Source organism: Hydra viridissima, unplaced genomic scaffold (assembly GCF_058129835.1).
Source record: "Hydra viridissima isolate aposymbiotic clone 2 unplaced genomic scaffold, HvirCarnegie_v1 scaffold_15, whole genome shotgun sequence".
NCBI classification, from domain to species: domain Eukaryota; kingdom Metazoa; phylum Cnidaria; class Hydrozoa; order Anthoathecata; family Hydridae; genus Hydra; species Hydra viridissima.
This window is the reverse complement of record NW_028324314.1, coordinates 7,223,054-7,250,965: the sequence shown is the minus strand read 5'-3', so window position 1 is coordinate 7,250,965 and position 27,912 is coordinate 7,223,054. Positions and strand designations below refer to the sequence as shown.

At 29.2% G+C, this 27,912-nt stretch overlaps 1 protein-coding gene, 1 long non-coding RNA gene and 1 pseudogene across 3 annotated transcripts; 1 reads left to right on the top strand and 2 right to left on the bottom strand.

The window, feature by feature from the left end:
- Nucleotides 1-3: 3 nt before the first annotated feature.
- LOC145193042 (ranBP-type and C3HC4-type zinc finger-containing protein 1-like) lies at nucleotides 4-24,332 on the top strand. Its single transcript, XM_090072486.1, has 11 exons — nucleotides 4-240; nucleotides 737-917; nucleotides 1,706-1,858; nucleotides 3,502-3,740; nucleotides 8,231-8,438; nucleotides 9,587-9,756; nucleotides 9,831-10,012; nucleotides 11,801-11,909; nucleotides 12,106-12,384; nucleotides 23,861-24,004; nucleotides 24,186-24,332. The coding sequence occupies exons 1-11, from the start codon at nucleotides 100-102 to the stop codon at nucleotides 24,264-24,266; spliced, it is 1,887 nt and encodes a 628-aa protein (XP_089928612.1). The 5' UTR covers nucleotides 4-99; the 3' UTR covers nucleotides 24,267-24,332.
- LOC149878424 (uncharacterized) lies at nucleotides 17,796-22,675 on the bottom strand. 2 transcript variants are annotated; one of them, XR_016447513.1, is made up of 3 exons: nucleotides 22,602-22,675; nucleotides 17,982-18,078; nucleotides 17,796-17,883 (listed from the first exon to the last, which is right to left on the bottom strand). It is a non-coding gene; the product is annotated as an uncharacterized LOC149878424 (long non-coding RNA). The 2 variants fall into 2 exon arrangements; XR_016447514.1 differs by lacking the exon at nucleotides 22,602-22,675 and adding an exon at nucleotides 21,628-21,807.
- LOC145191336 (uncharacterized) lies at nucleotides 19,224-21,129 on the bottom strand (annotated as a pseudogene).
- Nucleotides 24,333-27,912: the final 3,580 nt, after the last annotated feature.

Genomic DNA, 27,912 nt, shown 5'->3' with positions numbered 1-27,912 from the left:
AACAGTTTTATTTACAACAGTTAAATATTCTGCTCATTATAAAAGAAGATAAAAATAAAGTTGGATCAATTTTTCAACAAATGCAAAATAAATCTAAAAATGGAAAGAAAGCAACTCTGTTTGGGAAAGCCATCATATTTAAATCATGCCACAAAAACCTGGGAATTGTTTTGCAATACCAATGACCTATGTTCCATTTTTCTTTTTGGTTCAAGCAAACTTTCTATAATGAATGTTCAGGTATATTTTTTTAAATATACTTTACAACTACTTTTTAGGGATGTTGCAATTAATTTAACTGATATAAGTGTGTGAATGGCAAAAATGTTTAATAGAAATGGTGTAATAAATTGTATGGAATGATAGATGTGGTTAATATAAGTGTTTGTAATTAATTTAACTTTATTTTATGGATGATAAAATTGTTAAGAGATTTATAATCTTTTAAATTAATTTCAAGGAATGAAATCAATTAATGAAACTATAAACTTTCAATTGTTTGGTGAGTTTAAAGCTCCTAGCACTAGAATTTTTGTTGTTGTTGAATTAAGATTTTTGTTGAATTTGCTCATCTTTATTACTTTAGCTTACTAAGTTGATTTGGTTCCAACACTTGAATGAAAGTTGCTGTTGTAATGATCATCATTTATGAAATCAAAATGTGTTTTGAATTTTTTCAGATATGATTGAACTAATGATATTTGGCGCAAAGAAACATTTTAAAATTTCATTTTAGGAAAATAGGCAATATGGTGAAATATGGTTTTTGGATTTTCTGTTTTTCAATCAACAACCAAATAAACAGTTTCTGTTTCAGACAGCCTCAGGAGTTTATGGATTGCAAGTTTTCAATGAACAGGATGCTTATGCAGTTCAAAGTTGTTTTGAAAAAATCAGCACTAGTCTTAAAGGAAATGGTAGTTACCTAAATTCTTGTGTAAAACCTTAATACAAGTACAATAATCAAATAATATTTTCTATAGTTTTGTATCGCCTAGCAGAACAAAATTTTTCCATGAAAAAGTTGCACAACATTAGTGATGAATGAAGCTATATTATTATATTTTATAGCATTTTGACATTTAATTTAATAACCACTTATTATAGACCTTCCTTTAGTTTAAATGTGCTGCAGTATTTACCTTTCTCCGGTATCTTTTTATTTTTTAATTAATGTAATCTAAAAAATATTATTTTGAGCCACAATCAGTGATTAAAGTATTTCTAGAAATTTCCAATTTTATACAAAAACAATTTTTTTGTTTTTGCTTTGCAATTAATATTGCATTAGTGGTCTTCATTATTCAAACTACAGTTGTTTACCATATTCTTTTCTCATTTTATTAACAAATTTACTAAAGAATCAAAAATTACTGAAACACTTTTTATTAAAAAAAATTGAAATTACAGGAAAAAAAATTTTTTTTCTGAAAACTGTTGGTAAACTACTTGCTGCTTTCTAAAGTATAAGAAACATTTAGCTTTACTGTGAAAAAATATATACCTAAATTTTATGGTGTAATGTAATAGTAATTTAGTATATAGTTAACAACTTGTTTGAAGCTTTTTTTTTTTGTTACTCATATAAAAAAGAAAGCTAATCTAATTAGCTGATCTGATCTAATTTATAGTGTTGTAAATACCATTACATGATGTTTTTGAAATTCAAAAAATGATTGCAAAAAAATGATTTTATTAATTTCAGTTTCAAAGATATTGGATAGCCCAGTTGCAAAGAAACCATCAATAGAAAAGCATGTTAGCAATCCCAACATAGAAACAAAAGATCTTTCTTCAAGAAAAAATGCTTCTCATGAGAACAACATTTTTGAAAATACAACTGCTCAAAAAAACTATGGTATGATATTGTTTTTATTTTATTGGTTATTCTAAATTTATTCACATTATAAATGAAGAGTTTGTTTTCAAAACCCAATCTACTTTTATGATTTTAAGAAATTCAAATTGTTCTTCTATGTAACTCATATTTTGGAAAAGCTTAATATCAGTTTAGATATATATACATGGTATAAATAAGACTAGGATAGTTACTGAAATGCTATTAAATAAGTTAGATGTTTATTTTTGTTTTTATTTTTACTTTTGCTTCAAAATGCTTACAACTACTGTTTAATGAAAAAATTCTTCATTTTTGTAAGATAATACTTCCAGCATCATATGAACATCAGCACTAAAATTTTGGAATGTTTATTTATTAAGAACAAAAAAGACTTTTTCCAAATTAATTATCTATTTCTGTATATTTAATGTGTTTGTATTGTAAAATTGCAGTTCTTAGAGCAATGTGATGCAAGTCAAGCAATATGATGTAAATGATGCAATATATAACTTAGTATTCATGAAAGTAATTGTACTTGTATTAGAAAAATGTTTTAAATAGGAAACAAAAATTTATTGGTTTAATTACATTGTGAAAAGAAAAAAAAGGGAAATTGTTTAAAAGAAATTCTGCACTATCTCCATATGCATTGTCAGTAGTATTATATATATTGACAATGCTACTCACTCAGACAGAGAGATCAAATACTCAGATGGGGTGAAAATCTGAAATTTAGAATTTTTTAAAAAAGTAAAATCAATTTTTTATTTCCAGCAAAACCTTTAGTTTTGCTAATGTCACCTACAAACCTTTTATCAATATCAGACCCAACCTTTTGGCTGCAAATTTAGTGCCACTACCTGATGGCCATTTTCTATTATATCAATATCAGCATTCAATAATTTTGCATTATCATGGATATTTACAAAATATCTAGAACATGTTATAAGTCTGTTGATTTTAACTGAAATCTTCCAGAAGAGAAGGTCATCATTATTAACAACACCATTCTGTGAATCTTTATTGATTTCTGGTTTTTTTTTTTTTTTAATAAGGCATTAGTAAGACATTGTTAACGCATTAGTAAGATATAATATTTTTAATTTATCCATAACAAAGATCTGTGAACAGAACCAGAAGATAAAAACAATAACGCAAGTTACTACACAAGACCTGAAAGTTTTCTTATATTTATTAAAACAATTTCATTATTTATATTATTCCATGTTAATATGTGTTTTTCTTTACTCCTAACTTAGTTGTCTGTTGTTTTTCTCCAATAACACAAGGCCTCTTTCTTTTATACTCTTAGTTACACTGGCAAGATTCTAAAAGCAGAACACTTAAGCAGTACACACTGGTTTTTATATACTCTCAAAGCAATATGAATTGAATTTAAACTACTTTTGTTAGAAATTTGTGTTAAACAAACATTTACTTATAATTCTGAGAATAACAATTTGATTGGGTATTCAAATTAGTAGAGGTAATAAAAAAGTAAATAGAAATTTTGTACAGACATTTTGTACAGATCAGTCCATAATGTTCAAATAATAGGTTATTTGAGTTTAGAAATTTAACTTCCAAGCTCTGAATATACTTCATACATTTAGTTTAACTATATATATATTTTTTTCTAAGATTTCTTTTTGCACTTTTAGAATTAATATGTGATAGATTGAGAACTGCTATTGAGTTAGGAAACAAAGAGGAAGCCAAAAATCTGATTGCAAAGTTAGCAGAGAAAAGTCTAAAACTATCTTTGCATGTGCTGGATAATAAAAATTCACACAATGACATCTGGATTCATGTAAAAATTGAAGGTCGTGAAGGCAAACCAACAACTATAGCTTTATCTGTCAATCCCTTTGAAACAACAATTAAAATGCTGAAGTTAAAGGTAAAAAGGAAAATTTCATTCCAATGAATTTCATCAGTAAATTGTTTTATGAAATTTTCTTCTATTATTTTTGAAGTTGGTTTATAAGTTACATGTTAACAGACAAAAAGTAAAATTTGAAAAATACCATGTAAAGAGTCTCATTACTTAACAATTTAAATAAGGACTACTGGGTGGAAACAATGTTAAAGATTTTAATTAGAAAAATACTTTTCTTCCTAGTAAATCAACTTAACTTCCACTATTGCAATTTTGTGTGCAAAATTTTTCAATTATTGAGTTGAGTAATAACAGTTAGTTTGAATTTTTTGAAACAGAATAAAATATTTGTTTCTATATCTATCTATTTCTATCTATAGATTTTTTTTTTTATCAAACATTTAATTCAAGACATAACAAACAAAGCTGTATATTCACAAAATGAAAAAGGTTCTTTATCTTCAATTTTTCTTGATATATAACAGTTACCTTTCATTATAGTTTGGACAATATTCATATTAATTTTTTTCAATTGTGTCTTAATTCATAGCTATATACTGTGATAAAGCTATAATTCAGCCTCCATTATACACCAGCTGAGCCAAGATTCTCCAAAAATCTTCAGCTGGTCAAACTTTTGGAGCATTTGATAAAACTGGTAAACAGCTGTTTTGATGCCAGGATATTTTTAGCTGATTCTATATGAATTTCTTGCCCTGAATTTAGATATAGCATTAGTTTTTTTCTATGAGCTCTAGTTTTTAAGATATATCGGTTTAATCATTTACATGATATACTAACATTAGTTGAATCAATGTAACATAATTAAATGTTTAAAATTATTTTTATTAAAAATATTTCCACTTTTTATATACAAATATTCACAAAAATGTTCAGCTGTAACAATAATTATATTATTATAATAATAAATTAATGAACATTTAAAAATTTTTTTTCTCTTTGCCATCCTTGAATACATTTTGGAGCAGTCTTTTTCCAAACTCCAACAGTAATCTGCCATCATATGATGGCAGATTACTGTTGGCATTACTGAGGCATATTTTCTACTAAATACAAAAAACATGATCCATTTTTATCTAAAGCTTTCACAAACTGCTTCATTAGACCTAACTTGATGTGCAGTGGAGGAAATATTATTTTTTCTCTGTCAACTAGAGGTTCATTAATGATATTGTTTTTCCCAATGTCCATGCTTTCTCTGTTTGGCCAATATCTTTTTATCCAGTGGTTTGATCTATCTCTGCTATCCCAAAGACACAAAAAGCAAGGAAACTTGGTGTGACCACTTTGCTGTCCAAGTAGAAAATTTACCATTTTTAAATCCACACATATGACCCAATGATGTTCATGGTATTTTATCTTTTCCAACACTAAAGATATTGTGTTATAGTCCTCTTTCATTTTTGTTGAATGAGCTATCGGTATTGAGCCTAATTTGTTCCCATTGTGTAGAAGAACACATTTTAAACTGCGCTTTGAGCTGTCGATAAACAAACGCCAATCATGTGGAAAATATTCTGTTAAACCCATTTTTTCCAGAAGTCCTCTTACTTCGTGACAATATTCAAGATTGTTTTCTTGAGAGAAGAAAGGTAAAAGATTCTTTTCTCTTGTACGGTAATAAGTAATTTTTGTTCCTCTTTCCAGCAAGTTTTATTCATTCAATCTGGAAGCAAGTAATTCAGAAGCTGCTTTTGACTAGTTGAGGTCTCTAACCAAATCATTTAACTCTTCCTGTCTGAAACGTTGAGGTACTGATGACATTCCTTCATAATCACCATCCCCTTCATTTAAATTGTTATCAGAATACTGATCAGATGAAAATTGTCCATCTTCGAGTTCTGATAGTTGGTGAAACGTTGGTGTTGGCACTTCATGTGAATGAGGACTCGAGCGTCTAGCAGAAGATGGATCGGGATAAGTCCACTTGCTACGGTTATTTCAATTTATTCCAGTAATATTTACCATGCAAAAATAACAGTCATCAACGTGATTTTTGGGTTCTCTCCACACCATTGGGATACCAAATTTCAAGTTCTTTCTTTTTCCGGTAGTCCACTGTTGTAAATGTTCAGTACATGTTTTACAAACCTGGTGGGGCGCCCAGTTTTTATCTTGATCACCAAGTTTAACACTGAAGTAGCCGAGGTAAGCTTTTTTTATAAAATCACCAAGAGTTTTTTGGTTTTCCTTGAATGTGTATTCGCCACATATATAGCTAAAACTGTCAGGATTATTTAAACAGCTTCTTCTACCTGAACTCATTTTATTTTATTTCTGAAAATCCCAAATATAACGTTAAAAAAATGTTTCTAGTCAACTACTTCAGAACTAGTAAAGTTTTAGTTTGCTGCCAAACGATAAAAAACAATACAATATGGAGTGTGAACCGAAAGTTAAAAGTGAACTTATCTAAAAAAGTAGAGCTGCTAGAAAAAAACTGATATCATATTTGAATTCAGCATACCAAATAACTAAAATCAGTTTTCAAATTCTTGGTACCAAAAAAAAAATTTTTTCTGTTGACCAGTGTAATTAATATGTTTTGACCCAACTGGTTTTTTTTTTTGTTCGTTTATTCAATCTGTTGTCTTTTTGACTTAGTGTTAGCTAGCCAGATCCGACCAAAAAAAATAGTTATCCTTATGATTTTGACTGATAAGTTTAATCAAGTTTGGTTAATATTATTAAACTAGCTGGTCAGTACCTGGCGCTGTCTGGGATAAAAAAGAAAACCTCCAAAATATACTTAAAAATATTTTATATAGAAAAATCACAATTATGCTTTTTCTTTATTCTTTCCACTGGTAACAATCAAATAATATTTGTGCAAAGATTTTAGTAAAAACCAGAAGGCTCACCATTAAACTTAAAAGCTCCACAGTGATTTTACTGGAATTTCGGATTACCGGTTTTCGGTAAGTTTTTTTCCATTACCGGTAATTACTGGCTTTAAATGATATTTTAAAAAAATTTTATTATATTGAAAAAATGTCTTCCCTAAATGATGATCTATTGTGAGTACCTTTGTGTTTCTTGCTTACAAAATTTTCAATTAAATGTGTGAAATAAATAAAAGATTAATTTATAGAATCATTAATTAATGAATAAGTATTTACTAAATTTAAACCTTTTATAACATTTATTTTTATTTAGATGAGTATTTTATATTTATTAACAATCTTGTATGTAAAAATGCTTTTGACTGATTAATCTTTAATTCAATAACAAAGAAATATGTGGACCAAAAAGTCTTCAGTTTGGTATAATTTTACAAAATGTGGTCAAGAATCTGCCATGTGTAATTTAAGTAAAAAGGTTGTTAAATGTGCTGGCGGATCAACTTCTGGGCTTAGGGCTAATTTAAAATCTCAACATGACAAAATCAAAAGGATTGAAGAAAAAAATATGTTATTACCTGTAAAAAGGCAAAGAGAGATGACAGAATTAGTAGAAAGAGAAACTATGGCATCAATATATGCCAGGTTGCCTTCAGTTGATGGCTTCAGCATTCATGCAATGACTAACTCTCAATTTCTTAGAAAATCATTCATCAATATACACCTTAATCCCCTAAAGGATTACAAAACAATTCCAAAATAAAAATAAAAAAAAGAAGTAGCTCACGATTTACAAGGTAAACATATTAGCTTGACTGCTGATGAATATACAAGTGTGAATAATCAAAGGCTTCCAAATGTCAATGCTCATCTGGAAGGAAAATCTTACAATTTGGGGTTGATCAAAGTACATGGTAGCCTTCCATCTAAAGAAGCTAAAAAGTTGCTTTCAAGAAAGTTAGATGAATTTAGTCTAAATTGGAAACAAATGGTTTGTCTCACAACAGATGGGGTATCTGTTATGGTCAAACTTGGGAAGATGTTACCTTGTTCCAACCATTTGTTTTGGCACAATGATTGCATTTGGCAGTTACTGATGTGTTTTATATGAAACATATAGAAATAAATGGTGGTATGTATGCATGCCTGTATGTATGTATGTATGTATGTATGTATGTATGTATGTATGTATGTATGTATGTATGTATGTATGTACGTAGGTATGTACGTATGTATGTATGTATGTACGTATGTATCTACATATCTATGTATCTAAGTATTGTGTATCTATGTATGTATATTATGTTTAAAAAAGAAATTGTTTTTAAGCATCAATATATATAATTATATGTATGCAATAAAGTATATTTTAGATATAAAACAATTGCTAAGCAATTATTGAAAAACGTTTTACTTTTAAGTTAAAGCTAAAACAAAAATAAAATTTTAATTGGAAAAGTAAATAAAAAGGAAAATATCCCTCTTTATGAAATTCATTTTGTTTATTGATTTTTTCTTTATAAAAGTTTTCATTCTCTATAAATGTTCAATGTAAGTTGATTAACAAATACTTAATGTAATCACAGATAATTGGTTTAAAGTGTGTGGCTTGTACAAAATAATTTATATTTATATGAATTTTTATGTCAGATGGCTAAAGAATATCAACTTCCTACTTCGTGCCAACGTTGGATTATTCAAAAGAGAATTGCATTAGACGATGAGTTGTTGTGTAACTATGGGGTAACACAGCCAGAAACAGAGATTTTTCTATATTTAGTACCAATAGATGATGTCATTAGTGAAAATGAAAAATCAACTCAAACTGATGATAGTCATTTGGAAAAGTATTCTGCAGGTAGAGGAAATATTTAATGATCAATAACTTAATATCATTAAGTTTGCTCCATACAGAAATTATTTTTAGACCAGCTGCTAATTAGAAGTAGTAGTATCTGTAGCTGCAGATCAGAAAATTAGGGTGTTAGGCACTTAGCAGGAAAACAAAATTATGACAGTAATTGACAACTTTTGAAAAAAGTGTAGAGTAAAGATAAATAAAATTGTTTAATTGACCTTCACTTATGATTAATTGATTGATGATCATGATCTATTAATTGTCACTCATGTTATTTTAGTTGATACTTATCTTTTCTTTATTAACTAAATCTTGTGCTCTATTGATCAATAGTTATAGTTTACTGAATGCCATTAGCCATTAGCTTTACTATATCAGCTATGCTATATTATCTTTGCCACAGTTGCCACTCATCCTCTACTGACTGCTATTCATGTTCTATTGATTTTTTTAGTAAAAGATCTTTCTGCAAGTTTTACTTAGAATCTTTTTTAGTTTTTGTTTTCACAGACATTAACACCCTAGATAATTATAATTTTAAAACTATAGCTCACTGACCATGAACCATTGAACACTCATTTCAATTGTTTAAGAAAATAAAAAGTTGGGAGGTTAAACAAAAGAATTCAATTTCTAGAAATGAAGTTGTACTTTTCTTAAGAAAAGCCAAATACTTAAATTTGTTAAGTTATGACTAAAAAGTTTCAAAAGCAATTTATAAACTTTCTTTTTGCATTTTATTGATTTCAAATTGTATTCATTCATTTTCTACTGAGAAATTTTTTTAGTTCAGAAACAAGTAAAAATATTCTAGGTAAGAGGAGATTTTTTACATTTTGCAATTTTCATTATCTTTTGCTTGAAACCATTTCATCTAAAGTATGATATTTTATGCAAATTTCAAAAGGACTTAATTGCTTTAGTTATTTTTTTAAATTTATTTTGTTAAAATTTCAATCTTTTTTTCAATAACTTTTTTTTTTCTGATTTTTGATACTTGAGGAAGGATGTGCTGTCTTGGAAGGCTGCATTATAAAGTCTTTTGTCAATTTTCAAATTAATTTTCTTGACTCACAAAGTTTTAGTGGTCATATGTGAAGGCAGATGTTAAGACTGACATTAGCCTCAGGTAAAATACTTTTTTAAAGGTTGGGTTTGTCCTCAGTGTACATTTTATAACATCCCAACAATTCCTGGATGCATGGTTTGCTCAACTGAACGCCCAAAAGACTACATTGTTCCTAAAAAGTTTGTTTTGCCTCCCGAAGAATTATTTAGGTTAATGAAGGAGCAAGAAGCAGAGAAGCTCACTCAGCAGGTAAAATTAAAATAAAAATGATGTAAACTGTTGTTCATAAAGGCATAAATACATTTTGCTTTTACTCCACTTAGTCAGAAGAAGAACGCAAGGTGGTAGAAAGATTAGAAGCTGAGAATAATTACCAAGCTATGTATGATTTAATGCAAATGAAGTTGTTAAAAAATGAAGAATCGTTTGAATGCCCAATTTGTTTTACTGATGTAGAAAAAGGAGATGGGGTTGTACTTCGAGAGTGTCTTCACACATTTTGCAAGTAAGATGTTTGGTTTCTTATTGCAAATTTTTTACAAAAAAAAAAATTATTATTAGAATATTTGAAACTCAAAGATATAAAAGATGATTGTATGTTTAAATATTAACTAGGATAAAAAAGAGGCCAAAGAGAAAAGTTTTTGAGTACTCTATTTTTAGTAAACTAGATCTGTTTTGGGAAAACATATGGAATAATTTAAAAATTTAATTTGGTAAACCTTATTGGAGCATATTTAGAGGTTACTTGTGATCAATAACATTAACAAATTCTTCATATGTTATGACATGGCAAACACATGTGTTGATACTTTTAATTTTTAATATTGTTTAACACATTTAAAACTTTTTACAACTTTATTGATGCAGGGTATCAGGAACATTTTTTTGATTTTTATTGAGTTTTCTGTTTTTATTCCAAAATGGAAAAAATGCTCATAAAAAGTTGTATGCCATAAAAATGTTCTGTGTCATATAAAAGTTGTCATAAAAAGTTGTGGTAAAAGTGTCAGAACAAGTTTGGTTAAATTTGATTATTGCTATTTGATGTATGAGATGCACTCTGCTCAGGAAGGTCAATTGAAAGTGAAAATGAAGCATTGAATGAGTTTGACAAAATTTTCAATTTGAGAAGAAAATTCAAAACTTGAGTGTAATGTGTGCTTTGCATGAAATTTACTTTCCAAGTTAAAATCTTTTAATCTCTCCTAAAAAAATCTCTTTTTAAAATGATTAGTAGGCAATTAAAAAAGGATAAAAAAAGTTTATCAAGAAAATAATTGTTGAGCAATCAAAATAAACATTAAAGAACAAAATTGTTGGTTGGTTTTAAAAAACCTCATATTATAAGGATAATACAGCCAGGTTTTCTATTAATCAAGAAGAAGCCAATAAATGAAGAAGTAAAAAGTCTAAAAGTTGATAAGCACAATCAAAAAAAAAAAAAAATAGAATTCAGGAAAAATCTAAAAAGTAAAAGACACAAGTTTAAGTTTAAAACAAAAGGCAAAATTGTTCTTAAGGTTTTTTGTTAGATGGTTGTCAAATTTCTGCTTAATCTTAAATCAGTAAGTTTCATAAGTAAGTTCGTTATTTATCACAGAGTTGTTTTTTTAGTTCTATGGAATATTTAGAATTATTATTTAGAATTATGGAACTGAAAAGAAAGAGCACAACTATTTCTACCAAAGCTTCTTTTAGAATGAAGTTATCCTTATTATAAGAAGTTTTATTATGCTGTTTCTACTCTATATTTTCTACTATGATAGTTAGCAATAGTTCTGCTGAGAGGGCTATCATTTCATTTTATGCTGTGCTATGCATCAGTGTTTAATTGCCTTGAATTTTTATGTGGATTTCTCTGATATATAATAGAATAAATCTAAGGGGTGAGAACAATCAACTTGTTAACTTTCATTTTGACTAGCATATAAGGAAAAAAATCCAGTAAATGCAATTTTTGGTCTCATAATTATCTATGCAAACAATTAAAATTTGAATTTTAAAGTGTTTTAAAACTTACATTTACTGATTTGTTAGGAGAAATAAATATTTGATTTTCTCAATAATATTCATATGCAATTGTTTTTTGTTTTTTTAAAGAAAATAAATTTAAACTGAGGTTTTTCTTTCTATCAAAGATGCAATAAAAATGTTGGTAGCCCTTTTAATAACAAATTTTATTTTTTTGTTATAGTTAAACCTTTTTAAAGAACTAAAACAAAATATTTATTCAATCCTCGATTTGTAACACAAGAACATACTTTACATTAGGTTTTTGAATAATTTTTAGAATTTGCTTAATGGAGACAATAAATAAAAGTGACAATCCTGAGGTTGATTGTCCATACAATGATACATATGCTTGTCCTGCAAATATCACGCATCAGGAAATTGAAGAGGTAAAAAAAGATTTAGATTTTTTATTTTATAAAAAAAAAATTTTTTATTAGAAAAGAGTTTTCTCAAATTTATTTAAATCTGAGTTTGAAATAAAAGCAACTCAAGCAATAGAACAAGCAACAAAAAGCAATAGCAAAATCCTAATAAGAAAGTTACCATGATACTATAATTGTCTATCATTTTTTTCTTCTTTAGATTTTGAACCCAGAAGATTATGATAAGTTCTTGCAACGCAGTTTGAGAGTAGCAGAAAGCTCAAATCCAAATAGCTTTCATTGCCGTACACCAAATTGTGTTGGTTGGTGTATTTATGAAGATGATGTAAACTTCTTTGATTGCCAAATATGTAAGAGCAAAAACTGTCTTACTTGCAGAGCTATTCACTCTGAGAAAACATGCAAAGAATATCAAGAGGAATTAAAAATAAAAGCTCAGAATGATGAAAATGCTCAAAAAACTCAACAAATGTTCGATGTAAGTTTTTTATGATACTAAAATTCTGTGAAAAAAAAATAAAAATATACATAACTACCTACAATATACATAACTACGTAAAACATACATAATTACTTACAACATACTTAACTACTTGCATGCACATCTTTTGTATTATGTAGTAACGCTTTTAAAAATTTGAGTTCAATTTAAATTCAATTTAATTCTCATTTAAGTCATTTTTTAGGAATTGTTATTAACCTCATCTTTTTTTTTAATGAACTTTTGTTTTTTAAAGGTCTACAAAATGTTAAGAACAAAATGAACCTTTTCTCCTAGAGTTCTTTTAGCATTCAGTTAAAGAAAAGGAAAAAAAAAATCTAGAAAAAGCGGCATGTATTTTTAGTTCTTTTTGACTTTTTGTCAGGATCATTTGTGTCGCTTTACTTTTCCATTTAACTTCTTTAGGAGAGATTAGCCTTACTGCTCTTTTAAGAGATTTAGATTTGAACTGCATATATCAGGAAGGTAGAGTTTTTCCTTAGATTTATTTGGCTCATTAAGCACAGCCAAAGTCTTGCAAGCTATTGTTGGAGATTCAACCTTAATCTCACCCAGAGAAACGAGTTGTACCCAACGTGTAAAATTTGATTTTCATCATTGATTTTGACTTAAAATTTAAACATTTATGGAAGAACTTGAGTTTAAGTCTAAGTTTAAGGATCCTGGAGTTAAAAGGTCCTCTTATGTCCTAATTCTTATCCTACAGCTTGCAGGGAGTTTTCCTGCAAGCAATAGTATGAATTTCTCTGTAAATTATTAAAAAGAACGCTCTTTTCTTGAATTTTGAATAAAGACTGAGCATAAAACCAAGTTTTTTACCACATGCAGCAATGCAACAACATGAGTTCCTGAAACAAGTCTTCGAACCTGATATAACTAGGAAAGCCAGTTAGAAGGAGAGAGATCCACAAACGTCTCTTAAGTATCAAGTGCACTTTTTGAATGATTTAATCAGAACTCATTTTGCGGCAAACAGTTGAGTGCTTCATTTCATTTATTTTATAACAGTTGTGGACAAAATGATAGTAGTGGCTAGTAAAACAATGATTTGTGATAATAATTTTATGTAAATTTAAATATGAATTAATAAATTTAGGCATAACAGTAATACAAACACTGAATAATGAAATGGGAGTAAAAAATGTTGGTAACAGTGTTCAAATTACTTTAGGGAAGTCCCGAATTTTATATACGAACATATCTAGATTTGTAGGTTAAAATAACATATCTGTTGTTTCCCATCAATTTATTTATATTAGCTTTTTGTTTATTTGGTTTTAGTAAGACTAATTAAAGGTAAGATTAATTTTAGTGTTAATTTAATGAAATATATAAAATAATCGTATAAATTTATTTTATAAATAGAAATTATGGGTCATGCAAAGCATTGTAGTGCAGAAAAGAGACACCTAATTATTAAGTTAAAACAAGAAGTGAAAACATAGAAACTTATTCAAGAGACTTTAAGTTGTTCTCCTATGATGATTAGAAATGCTCTAAAATGGAAAAATGTAGGCGAAACAAGGGGCCGAAAACAAAAAACGACTGAACATGAAGACAGATTGATAAAACGTGCTGTTGTTCCCGATCCTTTTGTAACTTCCCGCCCCTTTTGTAACTTCCCGCCATATTAAAGAAGATTTAAATTTAAGCGTTTCTTCGAGAACAGTACGTAGGCGGTTAGTACAAAGTAAGTTAGTCGCCAGAAGCCCAAGAAAAGTTCCCCTTTTGAAAAAAAGGCATGTGGTAGCAAGATTACATTTTGCAAAAACGCATGCAGATTGGCCTGTTTCAAATTGGCGTATTATTTTGTGGTCTGATGAAAGCAAAATTGTTTTATTTGGGTCAAGTGGACGCAGGATGTATGTAAGGAGGCCACCTAACTCTGCATATAAACCGCAATACACCATAAAAACTGTAAAACATGGCAGAGCAAAAATAAATATTTGGGGTTGTTTTTCTTATTATGGCGTAGGGCCAATCTATAAGATTGATGGTATTATGGACCAAGACATATACCTTCAAATATTACAAAATACCATGTTGCCCTATGCAGAAGAAGATATGCCCCTAGGATGGGTTTATATGCAGGACAACGACCCAAAGCATACCAGTCGCAGGGTAAAAAGTTGGTTCATCGAGAATAGGGTTGCAGTTATGGATTGGCCTGCACAGTCACCGGATCTCAATCCGATCGAAAACCTTTGGACGGATGTAAAAGAGGCAGTTTATAGTCAAAAACCAAAAAATTAGCAGGAGTTATGGCAAGTTGTCCAGAATGCTTGGAACAACATTCCTTTAGAACGTTGTCAAAATTTGATTAACTTAATGCCGAATAGATGCAAAGTTGTGATAAAAAACCGGGGGCATGCGATTAAATATTAATTATTGTTTAATTAAATTTATATCATTTTTTTTGTTGATAAAATAAATTATTTGCAATATAACATTATATAAATTAATACTTCTATTATTATGTTCAACCTGTTTTTTATACTTATATAATTATTATAAATAAAAGCAAAAATTTAATTAATAATCCAGTATTACAATTTCATTTTCAATAACTGTTTAAAGATAATAATATTAATTCGTTAATTTTAATCACACTACTATTATTTTGTCCACATATCACATATATATATATATATATATATATATATATATATATATATATATATATATATATATATATATATATATATATATATATATTTAGCCTAGTAAGATAAAGAGAACAAAGAAAGTTTTAGAGAGAGCAAGAGATTAAGTTGTATATTGATGAGGTGAAGAAACTGCTGTGTATTGCACTTGATGGAAAATAGAATATGGCTCTAGTGATATGATATCAAATGTCATAGAAGTATGAAAGAGGAGCACTATGTTATAGTTCTTTTCCAGAAAACAGATATATTTATCATGTAGTTCCAGAAAGCAATCAAGCTAATGATGTTGTCAATGAGATCATACAAGTCCTAAAAGAAAAAACCTATAGACACTTTTCAAGCAATATTAGGTGATGGAACAAACAACAATACCGGTAACAAAAATGACATATTGAGAAAAATTGCTGGTTTGTCAATTACACATGAATAGGGCTGTTATCGATTAATCGATTAATCGTTTATTTTTTGATTTGATTAATTAATCGATTATTTGAAAAATTAGAACGATTAATCGACTTTTTTTATTAGGATTAGGTTTTATATAAAAAAAAGCACTTTAAAGTTTTTCCGTCTTTATACACCGGATCGTTGACACTGGATTTAGTAATTGTTTAGGCAAGTTCGGTCTGCAGCTCAAAAACCACATAATCACTATTATAACAGATGAATCGTCTGTAATAAAAAAAATGGGAGATTGATGGGTATTTATCATCAAATTTGTCATAGTCATGGGATACATTTGGTTGTGGTAGATGTTTTATATGCTGATCATACAAATTTAGTATAACCTGATAACGAATATTTTGAAACAGAACTTGATAACTCTTCAATAAGTGACGAATGTGATGATGATGAGGAAGATTTTGAAAAAAGCGAAGGACAAAGTTGGGTTGAAGTAGCTCCTGGCAATTATGAAATCGAATTTGTTCAAGATTTTTCATGAGCAATAAATAAGATTAGAAAAATTGCTCGTTTTTTTTAGAAAATCGCCTGTAAAAAATGATTTTCTGCAAAGAGAGTGTCAAGAAAAACTGAGAAAGAAAAAAATGATGATAATTGATGTATGTACACGCTGGAACTCAATGTTGGCAATGTTAAAGCGGTTCTTGGAGTTGAAAGAAATAATAAAATCAGTACTAATAAATTTGTCAGTTATTCATTTATATCAAACAAATTGTGAAATTAAGCAGGTTGAGGAAATTGTAGAATCATTAGAAATCATTGAGGTAAGTTCACTTGCATTGGGAAGGCGAGATTTATATATAACTGATGCTTTAAAAATATTTGACATTCTACTTTCTAAATTGAAAACTCAATCAAGTGAAACTGTATTGAAATTCTATGAAACAGTAAGTAAAAGATGAACGTAGAATTAAATATAAATTTGAACGTAGAATTATTAATGTAGAAGGCTTGTTAGAATATTTAGATGATCCCAACACTTACCTAAAAGCACTTACACAAGAAAATGCAATATTAAAACGATCAACAAGAAACGAAATTACTCTAACAATTAAAGAAATTGTTCATCGTTTATTTCTCATTGATGAGAATGTTAATGAAAATAGTTTAAATTGAGAAGATGAGGCTACATACGAATGTACTGAAAACATAACAAAAAAAGAAGAATTGAATCGCGTTTTGTCAAAGAAAAATACCAATTTTTCAACTGTAGTAAATTTTCAAAATAACGCTTCACCTATTAAAAAAGAAATGAGCATTTTTGAAAAAATTAACAAAAGAAGTGGAAGTCATTTATTTGAACAAATGTACAATGCTTTGTTAACTATTCCACCATCGTCCGTCGAAGCTGAAAGATGTTTTAGTGCGGCAGGGCTTTTTGTAACTACCCAGCAAACATTAAGCAGGCGGACCGACAACGGACCACTGTCAGCACTTATGCCGTGTCAACGTCGGCCGCTCGCTGCGTTGCCGCGTAGGCTTGCATATCGTATTTACATCGGTCCGTTAGCGGAAAGCTGCAGGCGGTTCGGCAGCGGACCGATGGCGGCAAATCGACAACTTTTGAACAACGGTCCGTCAGCGGCAAACCGATGATAAAGCGATAGCGGAATAGCATAGGACCTATAATAAGTTTTGACTAAGATTTGAATGCATTGATATACATATTTTTTTTGTATTTTTGTTTGAATAGAACGCAATTATCGTTAGCAAAATTGTGTATATCTTTCAGCGCAATTTTTACTCATAAAAAAATGGCAAATCCTGCCGATGCCTGGAAGGCACATCAAATACCTTTTGACTTTGTGCATAGGTATATAGCCATTAAATACGAATTTATTATACTAAAATTCTCCTTGCACCAAAAAAACACTACCCCAACTGTAAATCATTAGGTCATACGTGGCAACGCTTAAGCTCGGTGAACAAAAAGAATAATCAGAAGTTATAATAAAAATCATTTTAAGGTTGCAATTTACAATTACAATATGAATATTAAAGTCACAATAATTTTTTTTTATTTAAAACAGAATATATAAAATATTTGTATCTATAGGTTATTGTTTAACTTGCGTTTAGCGAACGTTTAAAATATAAAATAAATAGTTAATTCTAAACATATCTTTAAGTTTAGTTTATTCTCATTTCAATCGAAAACTAAATATACTCGGAAAGCCATAATGTGGCTTTCCGAGTATATTTAGTTTTCGATTAAAATGAGAATATAATAATAAAAAAAATAAAAATAAAGTCATATTTCGTGCCTTTTTTTAAAAATAAAACTTCATATACAGTAACCTTAAATACTCTACCTGGTATACCGATTCCTTCCAATACGCTTGAGGGGCTAATAAACAATAAAAAAAAATTGTTGTTTCATTAAAAAAATTATCTTTAATTTTAATTTTAAGTTAACAAATAAAATAGTATTTAAAAATGATATACTTATATGCCAGGTTGGAAATCAAACTGTGAAACCCACAGCAACTTAAGGGCAATGGTGAACCTTTTGCAAACCATAGGCTAAGACACAAGTGCAGATCTGAAAAAGAATGAATCAGAGACAGAACACATCAATAAAAATATAATTTGATGAACTAAAATATATACTATGAAAATACCTTGAAAAAATATAAAGAAAGCCAAATAATTGATTGAAATAAAATGGTTTAGTAAATAAGTATATAATTTTTTCAAATAGTAGACAAACTCCACAACTTATATTTTGGATTTCTTTTAAAAACAACATTGAAACAAATAACATTAAAATAATAAAATCTATCTTACTTTATTCACTGGTAACATTTAATATCACGATCAATTTAAATTCTCATTAACAATCTCATATACAAGAGGTTACCGTAAGATTGGGTGGCTTTGGCCCATTTTGCATCTTAATGTCTATTGCATGAAAGCCACAATTATTTCCTCAAACACTAAGTACTATTAGAAGTACATAGAAAGGACAGTTAGAACTATCTGTCTCCCATTTGAAAATTATTTACCTGAAGTATCTTTTGGGTGGTTTAAATGGTGGGCCAAAGTCGCCCTGTGTGTTAGGGTGACTTTGGCCCAACCCTGTAAAAAGGGACTAAAGGAAGCAAAACAACAATAAAAACAACAATATTTAGGCAAAGAAAATAAATTTACAAAAATAAAGTGACAAAAAAAGATGTAGTAACAAAGTTCTTGTACACAGTAAATAAAATATTGGTACAAGCTAAACAAGTATAGGTACCAAGTAAACAAAACAGTTTAGGTATAAAGTAAACAAAAATGGCTTAATAAATGTTTTAAAAAATTTAGTAAAAAAGTTCTGGAACTGAATAAATTCCTCTTTTCAAAATTTTCTTTGGTTCCTCAATAAAATCGACTATTTCAGACTGGGGAAAAAATAGTTGCACTGTTGGTAGTGACCATTTCCAGTTAAGTCCATTTTTTTTTCATAATAGTTATTTCTGCTCCATTTTTTCTTAATTTTTTCAACTGCAGAAAAAAAAATTTCCAAAGTTACTTTAAAATTATTCAATAGTTATTACATTAAATAATATTAGTTATCAAAATAATTAGTTATAAAGTTTACTAATTGATTAGCAAAATATAAATAATTCAAAATGAAAAAAAAAACCTGTCCACGATTTAACTTTCCATTGCATTTAACAATTACATAACAATTCTCTACAAGATTTAACAATTTCTCCTTTTTACAAACATTTTTTGTTGAAATATCTGTTGAACATAAGCTTTTACCTGGGACAGCATATACTTTACATCACTTTGGTTTTTTAGAACCATCTGAGGGATCATCCAGTGATTTACATAAATGATCTAAAAATGATTGGCTTACTAAATCAGTAGTTGAGTCTAAACATTACAACATGGTAGTCATGAAAGCACTTGAGATTTGTCTAATGGAAAAATTCCAGTTTTGCAAAAACCAGCTCTAAGGTTATCATTCCCATGTTCATTAAGTTGGTAATTAAATGGTCTAAAAGTCTAGGAAATTCATCTTTAGGAAGAGAAGCAAATGTAAAGATACGTTATCACCTATAATGACACTTCTTCCTTGAGCCTTCTTAAGTCTTGTAAGAAGTAAAGAGAAAAACCAGTCCTAAAAACATGTTGAGTCAAACCAACCACTTTTTGATCTGTTATAACGTGCTTTTGGTGGCCCATGTTCCATCCATGTATTCCATAACGACTCAGCTTTTAAACAACATAAGGTGGTAGCAATTCACCATTACCATTGCCACAAAACATTACAGAGAACGAGGTCTTTGTAGAATTAATTATGCGTTCAGGATACTTACATCCACGCTTTGTTAATTTTTTTTTTTACCTGGATCATCACTGAGATTGGTTTCATCTTAATTCCATATATTATCAGGTGATATATTACTTATTTCATTTGATAGATTTGTAAAGTAGTTATCAATCACAGTCATTCCTATTTCTGCTCTCTTTCGCTTTATGTTGCTTGCAAATCTTACTGTGAGTTCTGGATTTCTTTTTAAAAAAGATCAAATCCAATCGCCACCTGGAAAATTATTTTTGAACTGAGGTATAATGATGCCTTTTTTCTCTAAATACCCTTTTACTATGCATCTTGCATCATATTTATCAACAGGAAAACTAAACTCAGATGATTTTATTGCATATGCCTTAAACATGTCCTCTTCTTTTGATGTAAATATTTGCTGACCACCATACTTTTTAGGATATGTCTGTTTTATTTTATTTTTTAATGTTGATCTTGGTATATCGTATTTCAAAGCTGCTTGTCGTTGAGTAATTAAACCATTCTTTAAATCTTTTAATGCATTGTCTAACTGTTCTAAAGTATAAGTAACATTTTCTTTTTCCAGGATTTGGCTTGTAATTTTTTGGCATATTTAAACTAAGAACTAAACAAATTTCGCTATTTACTAATACAAACTGTTATACTGATTTTCTATTGCATTACTACTACAAAATTTTTCATTCCAACATAGTAACTACCATAATATCTATAAATGATAACTAAAAAAGGTTTACTCTAATACATGGGGTGACTTTAGCCCGGGCCAATGTCACCCTATGTAGTGGGCCAAAGACAACCTATTTTTTTTTAATCTCAATTGCAAAAAAGTAATAAACTGTTAAGCTTTCAAAACAAGATAGAATCAAACACTAATTATTTAAAATTAATTCAGTGTATATTCCAATAAAAAACCTTCTCCAGGTACTGCTATCGATGTAAAAGTTTACCCACCTAAAAAAATTCGGATTTTAGGTGCTTCTAAAGTGCAACTTACAATAATATCACAAAGACTCGAGTTAAGTAAACTAAGTTAGACTAAATAAATAATAAATTTCCCACAGTTTGCTACTAAACATTAACCGGCATACCTTGAGGTATCGATTTTAAACCATTTTTAAACAAAAATTTTGATTGGGCTAAAGTCATCCCGTAGGGCCAAAGCCACCCAATCTTACGGTACAGTAAAAGGGAATGAATATGAAAAACATGGAAACAGTAATATTTATTGCACAAATACTTTACTCCAGTGAGTTTAAAAAATGAAATATTTAAAATTATATTAAATATTGTAAAATAAACATAACAAGTTGTAAATAAAGATGTTTATTTTATTTTAAAATGTTATTCATCTTCTGAACTAAAAAATGCCTCTTTATTTAATGGCATTGGAAAACTTTATTTAATGGCATTGGAAAACTTGATGTTTGTCCAAAAGCTCATTATTGAAACTTATATAAATTTATATAAATTGTTTTATTCACTAAAGCTGGTATATATTAAAAAATACATATAATATAAATCGCTGGGTATATTTGGACATTATAAAAAATAATTTGAAATCAGATGCTGCTAAATTAAAGTTTGGAAATAATTGGGTATTTCAACAGGATCGAGATCCAAAACACATTGCTTATGTTGTAAAATCATGGTTGCTCTACAATATTCCAAAACAACTGCATTCTCCTCCCCAATCACTAGACTTTAACCAAATAGAGAATGTGTGGGATTATTTAGACAGACAAGTCAGGAAACATAGAATAACAAATGTTAATATGCTAAAAAATATCTTACTAGAAGAATGGAATAAAATTCTGTCTTCTTATACCGAAAAATTACTGTCATCGATGAACAGAAGATTAAAAGCTTGTGTAAATGCCAATGGATGCTCAACAAAATACTAAAGATTAATTTTTCATATTCTTGTTTTTTTTACAAGTTTTGTTTAGTGTAGGAAAACTTTTGTGACATATTATAAATTCAAAAATTAATTTTTTTCAGTTTTACAAATAAATATTTTTATTTAGTTAATTATTTTTTATTTCTTGTACGATATATTCTTGTTACTTTGATATGAAATTATTTTTTTGTATTTAAAATGGTTTTTATTAAGTGTTTTCTCTAAATTGTAAGGTGTACGAAAACTTTTGTAACTGACTCTGTGTGTGTGTGTGTGTGTGTGTGTGTGTGTGTATATATATATATATATATATATATATATATATATATATATATATATATATATATATATATATATATATATATATATATATATATATATATAAGTCTTTTTAATTTTGAGTCTTATAAATATATATTGAATTTATATCTATCATTTATATAAATATCTAAACTTAATACTATAAAGTATAGCTATAAGATTATAACAATGTTAAAATCATATAACTTTTAATATTTATAAGCAATAATTATCGCTATATTTTATAATATAAAGTATAGATATAGATTCAATATAAATTTATACATATAATTTATATTTTAAGACTAAAAACTAATTTGATTTTTTTTTTACATCTTATTTATTTAATACTTACTGTTTTCCTTAGTATATAATTTTATCAGAGTTATAAATATTAAGTAAACTATTGTTAAAAATTTAATGTAATAACAATTTTAAGCATATATAAGTAATAATCAGTGAATTTTTTATAAAACAGTCACCATATAAAAATCGATCAATCTAAGTCTTACCAAAAGCAGGCATTTCAATTGAAATGCCTGCTTTTGGTGTTATAACGACAGCTTACCGCTATCCGAAAGCCAATTCTGGATTGGTGTTGGCAAAACAATAATGTATCGCCATGTGTTTACCGAAACTGGCATGCCGATTTAAAAACGTATCCACAACGAAGCGTTTTGCCGTTTTTCAGCCAACGGCGGTAAGCCAACACAAAATCGAGATAACTGTCCATCATCGGATAGGCATCACAGTGGGCCAGCAGCGGCATACCGGCGGCGGCTTTACGCATCACGGTCCGCTGAAAGCATGTTTGCTCGGTAAATTGAGAACATCCTTAAATGATGAAACTATTGATTCGTTATGCTTTCTTGGCTCATATCTTTTACAGAAACAAAATGGACATGTAATAAACGTTATTTAAATTTACTTATATTAAAAATTTTTTATAAAACTTATATTTGAACTTCTGAAACGTTTTTCACTAATGTATTACGAATTGGTTATAAAACTTATTATGTTTTCAATAACTATATAAATTAAGATTCTTTGCCTCTTTTAACTATAATAATATTATAACCATTCCTTTTACAATGGAATGTTTTATTACTTTAAAACAAAATTAATTTATATTAAAAAAAATAATAATACTATTTATTGTGTAATTAAAGAGAAACTTTATTTTTATTTTTCATAAAATAATCGATTAATAATCGATTAATCGTTTTTTTTAAAACCAATTAATCGTTAATCAAAAATTTCTCAAAATGATTAATCACAACACCCTTACACATGAATGAATTACCATTATATTATCAATATTTATCTAATTTTTATGGTGGACAAACGACTGTACCTGCAACATCATTTTTTATCACCACTAAAGCAGTTATGTTCAATCTAAAAGACATTCCAATTGTTGACTATTTTCCCATTACTGAAAAAGCTGTTGACGTTCCTGATAAGGTCTGTAATGATTATTAATGAAAATTTTACCAAAGACTTTTCAGAAGGATATATATTACAATCTGACGGTGAAACATCATGGTGATATGGAAGATGTCTTCCCAAGCAATCAGATTAAGTAAACCCTACCTGTATGTTTAACTTGCGTTGGTAGGATGTGATTCAAGTCAGTACACGCTATTTCTAGAGTGTAAGCCAACTAGATAATATAAATCATGCTTATTGGGTCACGAAAGCTAGCCGAGTCTTACATTTATCACAAACAGATGATGATCATGATGATCATGATGATGATCATGATCATCATGATTATGATGATGGTCCATGATGATACACTTTATTATATGCCTTATCTAACTTTAGGAAATGATCAAACGTGGTGATGCCATGTTGTGCCCATCTTGTTTAGTAATGGTTCAAAAAAAAAGTGGCTGTGATTGGTTGAAATGTACGATGTGTAAGACAGAGATTTGTTGGGCTACAAAAGGACCTAGATGGGGCCCTAAGGTATTTGTTTCATAGGCTACTATTTTAGTTAAGTTTCTGTATGCAATTTGTTAAATTTTTTGAAAATAAACATGTTTCAAAAAAAGGCTCCAAGCAAAAAAGTTGACGGCAAAATCGTCTACATGTGCTTTGAAGAGTAAAAAATATTTAAATGATTTCTTAAAAATACATTTTTATCTAGGGTCCTGGTGATACAAGTGGTGGTTGCAAATGTCGTTTGAACCTGGAACCTTGTACTCCTACTTGTGGAAATTGTCATTAGTTTTTTTACACCTGTGATTTTAACTGCTGTAAATGAAATTTTAAAAATAAATTAATTTTGGATTAAGACTTTTTAATCTTATCTTTTTGTTTAACTTTTGTTTAGGTATGGTGTATAGTATAAGGTATGAGGGCAAATTTTAATTTGAGAAAAAATCTTTCGTACTGGAAGAATTGATGGAGGTATTTTCATTTGAAGTTAGAGTAGACACCCTCAGTAACTGACCTGTTACTAAGGGTTATTTATGAGTTACAGAAAGTTTATTAAATTATTTTTATTGAAATAACCAAAGTTAATTTAAGTGAAAAAAAATAGTCAAAAATATCGAAAGTCCTTTTTTCTGACAAACCAGTTTTTGCTGTTCAGTAGAGACGGAATCAGGTATGCCAGACGTCCAGTAGGAGATAGACTCAATCCAAAATATCAGTTACCTACTGTTAAACGTGGCGGAGGAAATTTTATGGTTTGGCAATATTTTAGTCGTGATAATGTGATTCCCATTCATCAAATAAAAGGTATTATGAAGCAGAAAGTTTATTTAGACATCGTGAAGAATGTTATGCTGACACATGCAAAAAACAAAATGACTCGCAAATGGATCTTACAACAAGATAATGACCAAAGGCATTATCTTGTTGTAAGATCATTATCATCATTGTGCTGGATCTGTTAAGGATTACTTTAAATCATAAAAAATCAAAGCCCTTACAGAGCCCAGATCTCAATCCTATTGAGCACCTTTGGGGGAACACCGACCGCCAATTAGTTGGTAAAAAACCAAAGATCATTTATTTGCTTTGATTAAAGAATTTTGGTATAACATTCCTCAGGATGTTCTCATTAATTTAGTTGATTCGATGCCTCGTTGCCGTGATGCTGTTTTGAAGGCAAATGGATATGCCACCAAATACTCTTATTGAAAAGTTAACATTTTAATAATTTTTGAAATGAATTTTCATCTAAGTTCAGTTTTTTCAAAACTTTAGAACGGAAGATTTTTAAAAAAAAGATTAAATTTTAAATAACTTTATAATTTGTAATTTTTGCGGTTTGTATTATAAGTTGTATAATTTTCCGGTTTGTAATAATGTAAAGAACATTTGGTAAATTTTTTCAACTGATTTGAGAAAGTTTGTGAAAAGCTATGTTTTAAAAAACTGCAAAAAATTTGGTGTTTTTAAACTTTTACACGCTACTGTACATGGTATTGTACATTTCTAGCTTATTCCTCCCTAGACCACCATAACGACTATTACTGTCAACAACTGGAAAAGCTCTGGCAAAAAAGAGGCCAAACGCGGCTAAAGCATCAAAAGATTTATTTCTTGCTTTACAATGCGCGGCCACACAAGGCAAAGTTAACATGTCTTAACCTTATAGCGATAGAATAAGAAATCTTGCCCCACTCACATTATCTCCAGGTGTCACTCCAAGAGACTTTCACCTTTTGTAGAGCCCTGTAATTTTACATGTCAGAGTAGAGCTTAGATGATGTTTGCGAACTCGAAACCTACATTTGTTAATTCTTCGAGGCGCAGCCTGGCAGCTTCTACAAGGATGGAACCTTGCCTATTAAATGGAGAATTATTGTTGGTAATAATAGTGATTATGTTGTAGAGTGATTATGATGTGTTTATTCTCAGAGAATTGAAATGTATTAAACTATTACATGAAAGTGTGATGAACTGCGAAAGAAACATGCGAAAAAATGTTCTTCCCAATTTTTTAAAATTTTTTTTATAAAGAGGAAAGAATAATTCCTAAAATAAATAGTTCTGAATTTGAGCTACGCACGATGAAATTTCAGGACAACATTAGCACTTAACATTTGTTAACAATTTCAAGAATAAAGAATCATCCACGATCACAATTCCAAGATTTTACCAACTTAACGTTGTTTAGAACTTGTGCAAGAACTTTAATAACGTTGTAATTAGAAAAAGGCCTCTAAGATTTATTTTTCACCATTAAAAATGAATACGAAAAGGGTAAACTTGGGTAGAGGTAAATAAAAAAAAAAAAAAAGAAACTTGAATTTGCTAGTAAATGTTTATAGGGGGTTTGGGGGAAAAGTGAACATGCTAACTGCTCTCACATGTATTTAGATGAGCGTGGCTAAAGTAATAAAACTTTACTAATCAAAACTTTTTAGTGTTTTTCCAAAAAAAATTTATAACAAGTGACTCGTATTTACCTTTGTAAACCTCAAACAACTTACTTGAAAAACAATTGCAACTTTCAGTAGAACAAATCAAAAATAGACGAAATATCATTCATTAAAGTTTTAGAGGCATACAATATTCCAAAGACAACTCTTCACAAGCTTGTGCATAACAAAGTCTAATCACAGCAACAGTTGCTACAACAATTGAATTTACTCTTGTTTTAATACTTATAAGTTTAGCAGATTAGGGATTCGGTGGAATGTTTGCAGATGTCATCACAATGCCTAGTCGCTAATTAAATCTTGTTTAATTTTGAACCTTGATAGTCTAATATTTTATATACCCCTGGATACGTCACTGACGTACACACACATCTAAGAAAATATTTAACAAAAGTGGATTGTTTTAATTTTAATACGTTATGGCTCAGTAGTCTCATGCAAAATGTAGTCAATATTTGAGAAAGAATAACCTACATGCACAAATTTAAATTTGAATATATTTGGTCATAAACACTGATATTATGCGTTTGTGCAATTAAAGATGAAAATAGTATTTATCAAAGCTCGTGGGGCCTGAAAGCCATAACTAATCTAACTGAAACTTATACATATCACTTTTGATATATAAAACATATACAGTATTGGACAAAACATTTGCAACCAACATCGAACAATGCTAAAAAGTGTTCCTAATTTTACATGTCTTAAAAACGAAACGAACTATACTACCACAGCAAACAGTTCAGGAGTCTGGAGTCATAGCATGCCATGACATGAGCAATCAGCTGACAGGTGACAGCACACAGGCAGAATTTCGTTGACAAGTGCCATTTTGCAGCGGACAAAACAAGTGCAACTTTTTTGGTTTGTTTCATTTTCTTAATTCTGGTCCGTGTCAACGTCACGGAAGTTTTTTAATAATTAAAGGAAGTATCCAGAAGTTTCCAGAAGCATGCAGAAGCTTCCAGAAGTTTCCAGAAGAAGCATCTGGAAGCATCCAGTAGCATCCAGAAATATTTATTATCTTTATGACTTCAAGTGCAAAAATGGCTCCCGACAGTCTTGGATTGGAACTAAGAAAGAAAATTATTGGCGATTACGTAAGTGGAATGTCACAAAAAAGTATTTGTGATAAATATCGCGTGAAAAAATGGACCGTATCAAGACTATGTTCTAAATATCGTTCTACGGGGAAGTTGGCAGCAGATAACAAAGGTGGAAGACTGCGTTCCACCGCTTCTAGAGAGGATTCTATGATCGCCAGATCCGTCAAGAAGGATCCCTGGATATCATCAATTGAGATACAAAAGCAATTAGAGCTGCCTGTATCGCACCGAACAATCAGACGACGTGCTGTTGAAGCCGGATTGTTTTCTCGACGCCCTGCAAAGAAACCGCTGATTTTACTAAAAAACCAGAAGAAAAGACTCCTGTTTGCTACATCTCATATTGACTGGAATGTGCAGAAATGGCGAACTG

Excerpts from the sequence above, each read along its gene's own strand:
- LOC145193042 (XM_090072486.1), top strand. The coding sequence starts at position 100 with ATGGAAAGAAAGCAACTCTGTTTGGGAAAGCCATCATATTTAAATCAT. Across the intron at positions 241-736 it reads TTTCTATAATGAATGTTCAG|GAAAATAGGCAATATGGTGA; the intron begins GTATATTTTTTT and ends ATTTCATTTTAG. Across the intron at positions 24,005-24,185 it reads GACCTAGATGGGGCCCTAAG|GGTCCTGGTGATACAAGTGG; the intron begins GTATTTGTTTCA and ends ATTTTTATCTAG.